The sequence below is a fragment of the Hippocampus comes genome, unplaced genomic scaffold (genome assembly GCF_001891065.2).
Source record: "Hippocampus comes isolate QL1 unplaced genomic scaffold, H_comes_QL1_v1.1 scaffold41, whole genome shotgun sequence".
NCBI lineage: Eukaryota > Metazoa > Chordata > Actinopteri > Syngnathiformes > Syngnathidae > Hippocampus > Hippocampus comes.
In genome coordinates this window covers 1307269-1320959 of record NW_017805153.1, presented here as the reverse complement: position 1 = coordinate 1320959, position 13691 = coordinate 1307269, and the positions used below count along the sequence as shown (strand labels likewise).

The following is a 13691-nucleotide window of genomic DNA, read 5'->3' as shown; positions in this document are numbered from 1 at the left end:
CCCATGTGACCACATCTACACTTCAAAGTACTGTAAAGATGTCAACATAATATGGAATCTTAATTATTGGCGAATTAGTGTTATTCATTTTGAACAATATTAAACAGAAAACTCGAGTGACCAAGTTCATCCATCCATTATCTGATCCGCTCATCCTCATGAGGGTTGCGGGCTTGCTGAAGCCTCTCACAGCTGTCTTCGGGCAGCATGTGAGGTACACCGGTTGCCAGCCAATCGCAGGGCACACATAAGAAAAACAACCATTCATCCTCACAATCACACTGAGGGACAATTTAAGAGTGTTCCATGAACCTGCCAGGCATGTTTTTGGAATGTGGGAGTAAACCGGAGTACCCGGAGAAAACCCACACAGCCACGGAGAAACCATGCAAACTCCACACAGAAAGGCCGTCGCTGGAATCAAACCCTGCACCCACCGTTGCACCCCGGTGAAAACCGAGGCATCTGAAAACATGGGAATCACAGCACACACCCGAAACATGAGAACAGCATTTTGCAAAATGGTTACATATGCATCCTAGCCTTTACTTTTGGACTGCACTGGACTGTTATTTAATTAAATTTTAATTAATTTGTATTTTATTCTGTTTTAATAAAGTGACATGAATGTCTAAATGTATATTGTATATAATAATATGTTTATTATTGTGGTTTTAGTTTGCACCAGTGTTGAACTCAACTGTATCATGAAGTGAGCATCACATATTATTACATACTGTGTTACTCTCTGTGCAGTTCAAAACCACCGTAAGCTGAAACCCCATTAATAAGCAGATTGTTAAATGAATTCCTCTCTGACAATTCTAGCATTGGATCTTATTAGATCATGCAGGAGGTGGACCTTGTTTTGTGATCAGTGAAAGAATAACAGCAATCTAACTCGACTGAACCTTTTTTCAAGCTTCCTTTTGCCACTAACATGTCAAAGGTCTGTTTGTGGACTTTGTTACTGCAGAGCGATCTGGGCACTGATTTGTCTCCATTGTACGCCTATGTAGCGGAATTTGGCCGATCCAGTTTTTAGTCTACGATGCTTGAATGGGAGGTAAGAATATTATTCAATCTCCACAGTAATACCAAAATATTTATTCTAGGTTCTCTTTTTGTGTTGGTGATGGGATCTTAAGCAAAATAGGCCCCAATAAAAATTATGTGCGTGTGTGTGTGTGTGTGTGTGTGTGTGTGTACACACTAACATGACCCAATGCAACTTTGTGTACGCACACACACACACACACACACACAATATCATACCAAAAAAAAAAAAAAAAAAACCCTAAAAATCACATAAACTAACATGACCTGATGCAACTGTTGTCACCAGTCATCAGATTATGAGCCCTCACTTCCAGTTTCGGAGAAATCAAACCCCCTGACATGGGACATCGACCAAGCTTCACCCAGTCGCATTGTTCGGATGTTGCAGAACTGCGACGCCGAGATGTTTCGCGAAGAGACAGGAAGCACTTACCTGGTAAGTCAAGTAATGACACAGTGTACAGTGTTGTAAGTCTTAGAACCGGTAGAAATGCATTCCAATGTTCTTTTAGACGCTTTTGTGTGACAAAGTGGTGAAAACCATGATGGACGTGGCTGAGATAGTGGAGCTCATCCTCAAGGTATCGCCCCACTTGTGTTCCTGTTTCATTTCTGTGTCATTAAAGTGCGCCATTTGTTTCTTAGGAGCCAAAGGACAGCCTTGTTGTCTTGAGTGGCTGTGGAACGTCAGGTCGCCTGGCTTTCCTCGTGGCGGTAAAGCATCTAGTCAACATTTGTGGGAATGCTAACATTGCTATTGACTCGTTACAAATGAAAAATCTGAACAGGTTGTAGAATACTGTTTATGGGTAACAGAGTCAAAAGGATACAGGCATTAAGGAATTTCCTGTGACTTTTGTGTTTTAGTATTCTTGTGTTTAAAGGTGATTTCTCTGAGTGTTCTGGCTTTGTCATGCAAGATCATCTGAAGACTTGCCTAAAGGTGTAAATGTAGAAATGGTTGCTTGTCTCTCCAGTTGTGTTCAGAATAACAAGATGTTTAAAAAAAAAGCGACTACAGTAGTTATTTTTCTCACGTACTGTTTTTTTGTTCAGACTCAAAAATCCTTTGGGGCACTATCCATTTTATTCCGATTCGAAACATTGAATTACAGCTGTTATTCCTTTACATTAAAAGAACAAAATATAAGATTAGGTTTTTCAAAAAAACTAGCAGTGTGTGCATTTTTTAAATGTCTCCACTTAGAATTGAATGTATGCATTGCATGGCAATGAATGAGACAGAAGATGGCGGCCAATGCGCCAGTGTGGGTGGCAACCCTCCTGTTGCTTCGGCTTTGTTTCCCATTCACAGTGCTTGTTGCTATACTGACTGTGTGTTTGCTTGTTTACATACGCAATCTTTATTGCACTTACAACACAATGGAGGAAGTTTGGATGCATTTGAAGATAAGAAAAGGGAAAAGACGCTTTGCTGTGCCACTTTTGTCCTGTCTGGAGGAAATCAATGCCTGGATGACCATGAATTTCTTGAATTTCAATGAAAAGAAAACAAAAGTTATGGTGTTCGGTCGTCGTGGCCCTTGTTCATCTCACCCTGTTGACCTTCGCCCCTTAGAGCCTTATCTAAAGCCAGCAGTCTTGAACTTGGGTCTTAAACTAGACCGCGGTTTTAAATTGGAGCGTCAAATTGGCACTGTTGTAAAATCCAGCTTCTTTCATCTTAGGCATCTGGCAAAGGTAAATCCTCTCCTTTTCTCAACAGCACTGTGAAACAGTAATCAATGCTTTTGGTACATCTCAGCTGGATTCCGGTAATTCATTTTCTTTTGGAGTCAGCCAACCATCCCTCAAGCGTCTCCAGTTGCTCCAAAATGCTGCTGTCTGCCTTGAAACTGGTGCTCATTGGGAGCACATAACTCCAACTCTGGCATCTCTTCCCTGTTTCTCGGTCCATTTGACAGTTCTTTTCCAGATTATTTTATTTGTTTTAAAACATTTTGAAATGATTTTGCCCCTCTGAGCTCCTCCATCCCTACGCACCTACCCATCTCAGGTCAGCAGACCAGTTGCTACTGGTGGTACTGAGGACTTAGCAGAGTTCAGAATGAGCCTTTTCCGTTGCCAGTCCCTCTTTTTGGAATAACCTCCCGCTGAACATTAGGCAAACACACTCTCTGCCTATCTTTAAAACTCACCTTAAAAGACATTTTTATTCTTTGGCTGTTAGTATTAATGTATTGTTTTAACAGTCTGTGCTGTATTTTGACAATTTTTTGTTTCATGTATACCACTTTGTCTGGAGTGGTGGTTGTTCTAAAGTACTTGACAATTAAAGTTGAGTTGCGAATGTGGACAGTTATTTTTGTATACACAACTGTATGTGTCCCCCAGTCCAGGAAGTAACCTGTGTCCATCGCTTAAGATCATAGTCCCTTGATGTGGGGCTCTCAAACTCATTTTCACTTCAGGTTTGGGGTGAACTCACTTTTGTTGCCAGCCGTATAGACATTAACTTTACCACTGTTATGCAAGCCACTGGTTACTTTACATTGCAGCAAAGTGTCATTACTCCAATATAATGAAATATTTACACACAGAATATGACACACAATTTTATGACATGTATTTAACAAGGGATTGGATTTTTAAACTAGCTTTAAACTACCAGTAGCTGTTGATTAATGTACTGTACGTTGAGGAAGGATGCCTGTGATAATGTTTGTGTAAAAACTGAGGAGAAGTTACATTTGATACCTTTTTTCTTCTCAAAAGGGAAATAATTTCAATTGAACAGGAAACATGAAGTAGACACATTTTATTCGCTTTAGTGGGCCACAAAAAATGATGTGGCATGCTCGTTCTGGCCACCAGGGATTGGAGTTTGACACCTCTCCTCAAGAGCTACTAGCATGCTATCTTAGAATAGCTACCCGGTACTTTGTACTGTGATGATTCTTTTATTTGGCATTTAATGTCCTCTGAGGGAAGTGCTATTTCATTTTTGGAACTTCACAACGGAAGAATTATATTACCTCAAACTCGTGTGCTTGTGTGTAGTCAGGGTTCAACAGAGCACTGAGGGAGATGAACCACAGTGAGGTCTATGCATACATCATTGCAGGAGGCAACAGGTGTGTGTCACCTATGCATACATCATTGCAGGAGGCAACAGGTGGGTGTCACACTCACTCACTCACTCACTCACTCACTCACTCACATTGTTTACATCTTTAATATTTTAAGAGCGCTGTTTTCCTCCCAAGAGGCCCCAGAAGATGACCCCCACCTGGGCATGTCCTGTCTGAAGAAGGTCAAGAGTGTGACAGAAAATCTCTCCAAAGTATCTGTCTTCCGCTTTTACACGGAGTCATTGCATTTTTTCTTTTTAATGCCATTAGGTGTGTGAGGGGAAGAAGAGGGTCTTGTTCATCGGGATCTCCTGTGGACTCTCTGTAAGTATGACTCTTAAAGCATCCATCACAATGTTTAACATATCTTGATTTTAGACTTTTTTTTTTTTTTGCTTGTAATTGATGTACCGGTACCTGTAGGCTCCATTTGTAGCAGGTCAGTTGGAGTTCTGTCTGCGGCACCCGGAGGTTTTCACTCCTGTTTTAATTGGTTTTAACCCTGCACATCAGGCACGGTGCGTATGTATTCTTTACACACACATTGGTCATATTATAAATGACATTCCATATGAGAGTCGTATCAGAAATTCTGCAAAAGACGACAATGCTAAGTTTTGACACTTTCAGAGGTGTAATATTTTGACAATATGTTGATAATTTTTCATTTTGTTATTGTATAGAGTGCACTGTAACATACTGTGAGTTTTTCCTGGTATTTAATTAACATATTTAGTTACAAGCGTGAGGCTGAGTCTCATATGCATGCTACAGCTCTGGCCTTCCCTGATGAAGATTTACCACATCAGTGTCTGGGCACTGTCTAACTTTGTCGTAGGACATCTTTATGTGTGATTGTGACATAATCTCTGTACAGGAATGAGCCGACACCAAACTGCACGTTCACTTTCCTGAGTGTGGTCCAAAGAATGCAGGTGCTTGCCAACAGTCGAAAAGCCTTCCTCATCAACCCATCAGTTGGGGTGAGGGGTCGACACTGGTATTAATTAAGCACGTTCTCAGAATTAGAGGAGTTAGTGTGTGTGTGTGTGTGTGTGTGTGTGTGTGTGTGTGTGTGTGCGTGCGCACGTGCATGCGCTCCCCCTGTGCCTTGTTTATGTTTGAGTTTAGCCGGAGGCCATCAGTGGTTCTTCCAGGATGAAAGGAGGCAGCGCCACTAAGATGCTCCTGGAGGTGATCCTGTGTTCTGCTCACGCTGCCGCTTTCTCACGTGCAGCCACCACACACCAGTAAGTGACTGTGAAGCCACTGCCATTGCTTTGCTGCTGCGCCACAACAAACTACAACCCCAGTTCTAAACATATTAAAGTGACCTTAGTGCCAGTGTCAATTAAATCACACTATTTAGTAAAGGCCAATTTCTCTCTCTTTTTTTTTAATGCAGCCCTTGTCTTGGGTCTATTATTCTAGTAGGAGTGGATCTAATGTGAGTGAGATAAGGACTAAACTATGACATAATTGGGCAGCATAGCTCATCTGGAAGCACTTGAGACTTGTAGACAGCGAGTCGTGGACAAAAAAATTATTTGAAACAATCTGTGCTCAAGTGACGCAACACTGCTCTCTCTTCAGTCTGGTAATTCTCCTTGCATGCCTGCATGCGTGTGATCTCTGTGGAGTGTGCAACACAATACACAGTGTGAATTGAATTTCCCCTTGAAGCATGATAATAAGGGTAATGTGTTAAAATCATAAAAATAAGGGGTCAATAAATTCTAGAAAACACACAAAACAGGAAATTGAGAATTAAAGCAGTGTTAGAAAAAACAACAACAACAACAAAAAGACATCATTTGGGTTGTGTAATGTACTGTGCATTAATCACACATCCTGACAGGCATATCATTGAAATTTGACAAAAGCATGACCTTTAGGCTGCGACCTAAAGCAGCCTCATAGGACCAAGTGATGTGGCTACCTGAAGCAGTGTCGTGAGAGTCTCATTCTGGTTCATTCTTTATAACAACTAGCTCTAGTTTTCGTTTCCATTTTTATCCCGTCTTTAATGTTTCATGGAAAGGTGTCACGAAAGAGAGGGAAGGACTTCTTGGTGAGGCTGTTTGTACCGTGAGAATTGTTCATGCCATCCACCGAAAAATACACACCGGAAAATGGATACAGTCCCATCTGTGAATTAAATCTCTCGAATCAAATTAAAGGTGGGAACAATTTGTTGTTGTGTTACTGACCTCTAGTGGTCAAGATATTAGGCAGTGTCGTCCTTTATTAAATCCTTACCCATTAAGTATGAATAAAATAACAAATCTCACGGACACAGCGCCAAACAGCAGGGTGGCAAAGGTGGATCTCACAGGTTAATTCCTATCTAGTAGGAGAGTATTTTACTCTTCCGCCTGTCAATGTATATCACTTGCACAGATGAACAAATATGCATTATTGGTAGCAAACAATACAACTGTGACATTGAACAATTTTCCTTGACATGTCTGAATATCTCAAATTGCACCCAAATGATGGCGAATCACTGTTGTTTTTACGTGTTGACAAGATTGTGTCTCTGTTTCTTTTTTCCATATAAGGGTCATCTTGCAACACCTGGAAGCTTATGAAAAAACTGTCAAGGTCACATATGCTCAGAGTACGGCCATAGCTGCTTTGGTGACTACTGCTGGGCAGAGGTCAGTCAAGTCAGTCAAGCACAACTGTTCTCTGAATACCATAAACAACTGCGAATGTCCAAATGATAAGAAATATCTGGCTGCATTCAGGATGTTTGTTTGTGTTACAGTTTACTCTGTAAGAAACGTGTATGTTACCTGGGGTGGGGCAGCCTGGCTGTGCTGGGCCTCATTGATGCCAGTGAATGTGAGCCAACGTTTGGGGCAGGTGAGCAGCAGTGCCACACTCAAGTATTATAACGGCGATCATAAATGTGTTGCAATGCATTGGATTTTGGAAAACAATCTGCATGCTACTTATTGTCTTTTTTTATTGTGTGTGTGTGTGTGTGTGTGTGTGTGTGTGTGTGTGTGTGTGTGTGTGTGTGTGTGTGTGTGTGTGTGTCGTAGCCTACAGGGATATTCAAGCTTTCATAAGTGGAGGATACAGAGCGCTCAACAACGCTGAAGGTTCCATTGCTTTGCTGGTATATATGAGGGGCAATTTTTGCGGGATTCACTTTCCCCTCCTCACAATTGAATGGCATAGTCCAAAATTGATGTACCAATCCTCGAGTCAAACTGTCCAGTGTCTTAAAAATAAACAAAAGGTAAATCCAATACAATGTAATGTCGTGTGGCAGGAAAATCACACGGTTGGAGAGATTTAACATTTCATCATGCCTATGGGAATGATGTGAGTTTTACAAAGGCGTAAAAGACGTGAAATCCTGTTAAGTCAAATTCCAATGAAATCTTATTCTGAAGTGTCATGACGCCACATCATTGACGAGGATAATCACAGACATTTCTGTACTTTCTTGATTTAGGGTCCCCAGTTTTGCATTGCGCATGAAGACTTTTTGCTTCATGTCCTACCCACTCTCGATGACCAAGACACTGTCATTCTCATCTACACACAAACTGGTGAGAGACTACGCCGGAGCTTGACTGCGGTCCGTCGCTAGCCTCACATTCTCTTCATACATCCCGATTTCTTCTTTTCTCAGACAATATCACTGAAGTGATGAATGTTGCCTACAGAGTGAGGGAAAAGATGTCTAACCTCCACGCTATTTATCACCAGGCTGATGGAGATGATGACGATCAAGTTGGTTTACCACCCTACATAATATTGCATTTACTGACATACAGTATACACTCCATACAGTATCCGCCCACAGATCTCGCTGCCTGCCAGGCTCCTCTCTGCTTACCGTACCTTACACTGCACAATACAGCCTCATGTAGTTCAAGCAACTTAGTTCCCTTTAACTAAAAGAGGCACACATTTTTCAAATTTAAACTGCACTATAGTGGTCATCTAAAGTGTAGGTATACCCACTTTTCTACTGACATGATTGCCTACTGTACCTATCCTGTCTGGCTTTCTACCTATCTGCACTGAAAAAATGGTGTGTTGAATTTACTCAATTTTATTTTATCAGGCGGTTGCACAAAATAAAATGACTTTAGATACATGTTTTAAGTACATACATCGTAGACTTTAAACATTTATCTGCTTCCAAATGGTGCTATATTTCCCGCAACCACTTGACAAAATCATATTGAGTAAGTTCAACCAAAAAACATTTTTCAGTGTAGCTGTCCAACTTTTCTGACTAGCTGTAACCCTACAATCCTACCTAACAACAGACCAACTTAACTACTCACCCATCTTTGTACCCATTGACCTACCTTCCAAACTACCCACCTGCCTAACTTTTCTAGCCACCAATCACCCAACGGAGCTGCCCATCGACACTTTTACATCCCTTTCCTTGCTAATACTTGCCAATCAAGCACCCTACTAACCTTACCTATTTACCCAATGTACCTAATCTACTCTACCAGTACTAATGCTACCTGTACTGCCTGCCTGCCTACCTACCTACCTACAGCAGGCTACATACTGTACCTCCCTGCCGCCCTGCCTACCCTAGCTTTAAATGATTCCTTAACAATCTTTCTACCTTAATATCCACCATTCGGTTCTTTTTTTTTTCTTTGCAGGATGACATAAATAGATTGTGTATGTCCACGTTAACATTTTCTTGGCCATTACCTTCTTCTGGAAGTCTACAGCACATGGTACTCACTCACGCACCCACTCACTCACTCACTCACTCACTCACTCACTCACTCACTCACTCACTCACTCACTCACTCACTCACTCACTCACTCACTCACTCACTCACTCACTCACTCACTCACTCACTCACTCTTCTGTTGTGCGGCAGTGGGAGCTGTCCACCAAATTGGTGCTGAACGCTGTGAGCACGGGAGCGCACATCCTGAAGGGCAAGGTTTTCCACAACTACATGATCGACGTGCAAGTCACCAACAGCAAACTTTACCGCCGAGCCACACGTTTAATCCAGGTATCAAATTGCATCAACAATCGCACATTAACATGCTTAATGAAGATCAAATTACTGTGAGTCTGGTTAAGGTGTACACTTATTTTGTCAAGTTTTTTTTCATGTATTTACTGGGGTTGGGACTCAATTTAAAAAAATGTAATTATTTACTGGCTTCGAATTTAATAAATCCTGATTAAATGCATTTTATTTCTTCAAACATTGTTTGTCCTAAAAGGCAAACATTCTTAATTTAAATGGAACTTAGTGGACAAATGAATAAAATATCCATCCATCCATTTTCAACACCGCTTTTCCTGAAGAGGGTCACGGGAAGGTGCTGGAGCCTATCCCAAGTTGACTTCGGCGGAAAACGGACTACACCCCGAACTGGTCGCCAGTCAGTCACAGAGCTCATATCGAGACAAATGACCATTCACACCCACATCCACACTGTCACAGAGTGGGAACCGACCCCACTCTGCCCGCATACAAGTCAGGCGAGTGGACCATCAGCGACTTATTAAAATAATAGACACAAATATCTTTAACTCTGTAAAAATGCATTTAATTTCAAAAACAGCCCGAAGAAAAATAGTAAAAATCATCGGCCAGAACTGAACAGAACAACATTTAAATGCAATTATAGGACTTTTTTTCCAAACAATATTGCCAGTAAATGGTTTCTGCATGACAGTGGAAAAATTGGCATGCATCACTCTGTATCACATTTTCTAACCCTTTATCTTCTACCACGAATTGTGGCCTCCACTGTTCTCAGTAATCCACTTTGCATGTGAATTTGCAAGGTTGTCCAATGTTGACAGACTAGTTTTGGTCCTGAAGCGAGTCATTTGATTTGCTTCAAATTGGTACTCCGAATGCGAGCGTGAGCAGCTCCAGAGTGTTTTCTGTGTTCACTGTGTCATGCATTCATATTCAGCCAGTGGCGTGCAAAAATCACGGTGCAACTGGTGCAAAATGCACCAAGGCCCAGAGGGCGTTAGAAGCCCATGGACTATTTCAGAAGGGGGGAAAAAAAACAGCTGTCCAGAATTCCCACAGACCCCTGACTCTGTAAATAGAATAGCGGGTCAGTCACATTGAATGGTTGTAGGAGGAAATGATCATTTGGCCAATTACCCATCAGTCACTGTTGCAGCAACTGCTGTGTTCACACATCAAGGACGATATGATTTTACGCTCCTGATGCGAAAGCTATGTAATAGCAACTGGCTTCATGTAGTCGGCCCGAATTCCCCAAAGACAAAAAAACAAGGAAGAATATTATTAAATGACTGCTGAGCACAAGGGCCGTAAGATAAGCTTCTAATGTTTCGGGGACAGTTTCTTTTTGTTATGAATTGGAATTAATGGAATAACTTATTGGGGGTTTTTTGGTGCCACAATGAGCCTTTTGCAAATATTCAAACATTTAAAGGTTGTAAAATATAATGTATTGGAACATTTGTGGTCATATCGTTAATGTTTAATATACAAATGATGACATTAAAAAAGGCATCCAGCCCTGCAAAAATGGTGACAAGAGCAGTTCTCAAAAAACAGAGTTGAGTTAAGTGAGAACCTAATGTGAGTCATTGTAACCTTAGTATACAAAAGAAATTGCTCAGTTTAATTATCAGTACAGCTCTGGTTTGAGTATATGCGACAACAGTAATGGCCCCAACGTCTTGCACTAGAAATTGTCTGGTCATCCCGAGGCCCAGTGTGAGGAGGCTCTCTTGAAGGCTATCTACCAGGTGGACCACCTGACTGAGGACATGACCTCCGGTCACATGGCCACACACATAGCCAAGGGCAGAGAAAGGACAAAGGTAAATGAATAACGGTAGACAAGATGACTGTCGCGTGGTGTACTTCCTCCCTTTCTTGTGAGCAGGTAGTGCCTCTGACCTTGGTCTCACTGCTGACTGGTTGCTCTCTCGAGGATGCGAGTTCTCGCCTGGATTTGCAGCCAATCATACGGAAGGCTGTGGAGGCACTCATGTCCAAGATATAATATTCTGTAACAACTTACAGGAGACATTTTTCTGTCCATAAATTTGTACCAATGAAGATGAGGACTCTCATTTTGTCATCTATTTTTTTAGCTTATCTTTATGCACCTCAAATGGATTTAATGTTTTTGATTGTTTTTTTTTTTTCTGTGCTTTATCCGCATACATTGAAACATTTGAATGGGTATTCAGATCTACTGTGCTTCAGCGCGGATCATTATCATACAGATGTATTGTATTGCATTGTATATGATAGTCTTGTAGCCTTTACCCATAGTGTGTTTGTCATGTTATTTTCTTTCTAATCTTCCGAGACAACTCTCCTGTGGTCTATGTTTAGCGTGGTACAGGTCAGTGACTAATGTCTCCCTTTAAATTGGCTTACTGACTGATTACAAGTTTGAAGACACCTGTAATGCTAATGCCGGGGAACATTTTTTTTTGGGGGGGGGGGATCTGTTCAGTTAGATTTTTATGCTGATTAAAACTAAAATGCATGCTGATTCCAAAATTGCATTTTTTTTAGCATGTCAATTTTTTTCACCACACCTTAGCTTCCAGATCAGCAAAATTCCAATAATTAGCTATAAGACTGTGTCAGAAGAGCTAAGTGCGATTGACCTCATCTAGAACTGTGTGGTAACTTGTTTATGCAGTCACATTTGATCAAGTAGGCTGAGAAGTGTGTGCAGCTCCCAATAGTGCAGCACCATTAATATTTGCAAACAGACAGCTAGCATGGTTCGTATTTCGTGATGCCCGTCCCTGTAAAGTGAAAACAAATGTCTTGTAAATTTGTCATGCCACAGAGGAGTCCACTAAATGTGTTGAAACCCGGCCCACTCAACCGTCAAATGTCAGTCAAACGCCACTATATTTAGCATCTTTCTTATGCCTCAACGTCTAAACACGTCTGACTTGGTTGATATCAAAACCAGTAAATCAGTGGCGTGACCTCAATTTACCTGAAGCAACACATGCATCATTTCCTTCGCATGAAGTTGACCAGCATGTTGATTGTGGTCCACGGTATGTTGAGCCACTCCTCTTCGATCACTTTGCAAAGCTGACAGATAGTGGCAGGAACTGGAACATTTTGCTTTATGTGCCAAACTAGATCATCCCAAACATGCTTAACGGTTGACATGTCTGGTGAATATGCCGAGCATACAGGAAGTGGAGTGTTCAGGATCCCATCACTGTATCTCTGCATTCAAAATGCCCTCAATAAAAGGTACATGTGTTCGTTGTCCATAACACTACGCCTGCCGATACCTTAACCCCAGCGCGGCCACGGGCCACTTCATCCAAACCTGTGACATCAGCAAAACGCTCACCCACTTAACGCCATATACACTGCCTGCCATCTGACCTGTTCAGAGAAAACCGGAATTAATCCGTGAAGTGAATGACACCCCAATGTGCCAGATGCCATCAAATGTGAGCATTTGACCACTTGAGCCAGTTACGACAACGACCTGCAGTCAGGTGTCCTCGCGATGAGGACACGCATGGCAATGAGCTTCCCTGCAGCGGATCAGAAATCATTTGGTTACAAAAACATTTGTTGCAGCAACAGTTCAGGTGGCTTGTCTGAGACACAGAGGTGCTGGATGTGCAGGTCTCGGTTGTGAGGCCAGTTGGATGCTGCATTCTGTGACACGGCTTTGGAGACAGCTTATAAAAAATCTATTCGATTCTAGCGCAACAGTTTGGGTTTACTTTCCTGATGGGTCAGACTGTCAAATGCATGTTCCCTTCAAAATCTAAAGCAGTGTGCTGTATGATGAAACTGCACATTTTAGAGTGGCTTTTTACAGCCCATGACACACCATTAATCAAAAGCCTGCCCTTTCGAACTGTTCATGACAGCAGCACAAGTGTATACCAGTGCAAGCAAGATACATTATACAGTATTATTCCAAGATCCTTTAGAAGTTGAGCATTGAAATCGTTTTGTTTTTGTTGAAATTAAGAAAAATGTAACATATTGTGGAGTGTTTTTTGTTGCATTAACCCTTTCGGGGACAGCGGTTACTACAGTGGACAGTGTATTGTGTTATCAGGTTAGATGGTGCATGAAAGGGTTGATATAATATTCAGGCGTCCTCACTTTAGGTATTTTGGGCAAACCGATGGGTACGCCAGCAGCCGACTCTTCTGACCCCCTCTTCAAGCTCAGACGCCGAGCCACATACAGAACGTCTCTGCAAAGCTAGCATGGAGACGATCCACCTGAGCATGGCCTCGGTTCTATGGATCCACACTCGTACTATATAACCATGGCTAAGGTAAGGCATCAGTCATCGGTAACACATGTCACACTGCTGGTCCACACTGCTGCTATACACACACACACACACACACACACACACACACACACACACACACACACACACACACACACACACACACTGTATCTGATACATTTTTGTGCCTAATTATAATACATATGATGTATGATATTAACCGGAAAAGGACCTCCAGTAACGTGACAGTTTTGATAATATATGATCCTGGCC

At 41.8% G+C, this 13691-nt stretch overlaps 1 protein-coding gene across 2 annotated transcripts; it reads left to right on the top strand.

Moving 5' to 3' along the window:
• Nucleotides 1-925: 925 nt before the first annotated feature.
• On the top strand, nt 926-11601 carry gckr (glucokinase (hexokinase 4) regulator). Of its 2 annotated transcripts, XM_019868400.1 has the most exons (19): nt 928-1066; nt 1346-1495; nt 1572-1640; nt 1705-1773; nt 4081-4154; nt 4267-4333; nt 4422-4475; nt 4575-4669; nt 5029-5134; nt 5283-5401; nt 6713-6811; nt 6922-7019; nt 7202-7278; nt 7621-7717; nt 7801-7901; nt 8804-8881; nt 9032-9172; nt 10852-10986; nt 11052-11601. In XM_019868400.1, exons 1-19 carry the CDS (start codon nt 1052-1054, stop codon nt 11169-11171), a joined length of 1764 nt encoding a protein of 587 aa, XP_019723959.1. In that variant the 5' UTR covers nt 928-1051; the 3' UTR covers nt 11172-11601. The 2 variants fall into 2 exon arrangements, with proteins under 2 accessions (XP_019723960.1, XP_019723959.1); XM_019868401.1 differs by lacking the exon at nt 8804-8881 and having other exon boundaries at nt 926-1066.
• Nucleotides 11602-13691: the final 2090 nt, after the last annotated feature.

Coding starts and splice junctions, on each gene's coding strand:
- gckr (XM_019868400.1), top strand. Junction 4,476..4,574: donor GGATCTCCTGTGGACTCTCT/GTAAGTATGACT, acceptor CGGTACCTGTAG/GCTCCATTTGTAGCAGGTCA. Junction 7,279..7,620: donor AAGGTTCCATTGCTTTGCTG/GTATATATGAGG, acceptor TTCTTGATTTAG/GGTCCCCAGTTTTGCATTGC.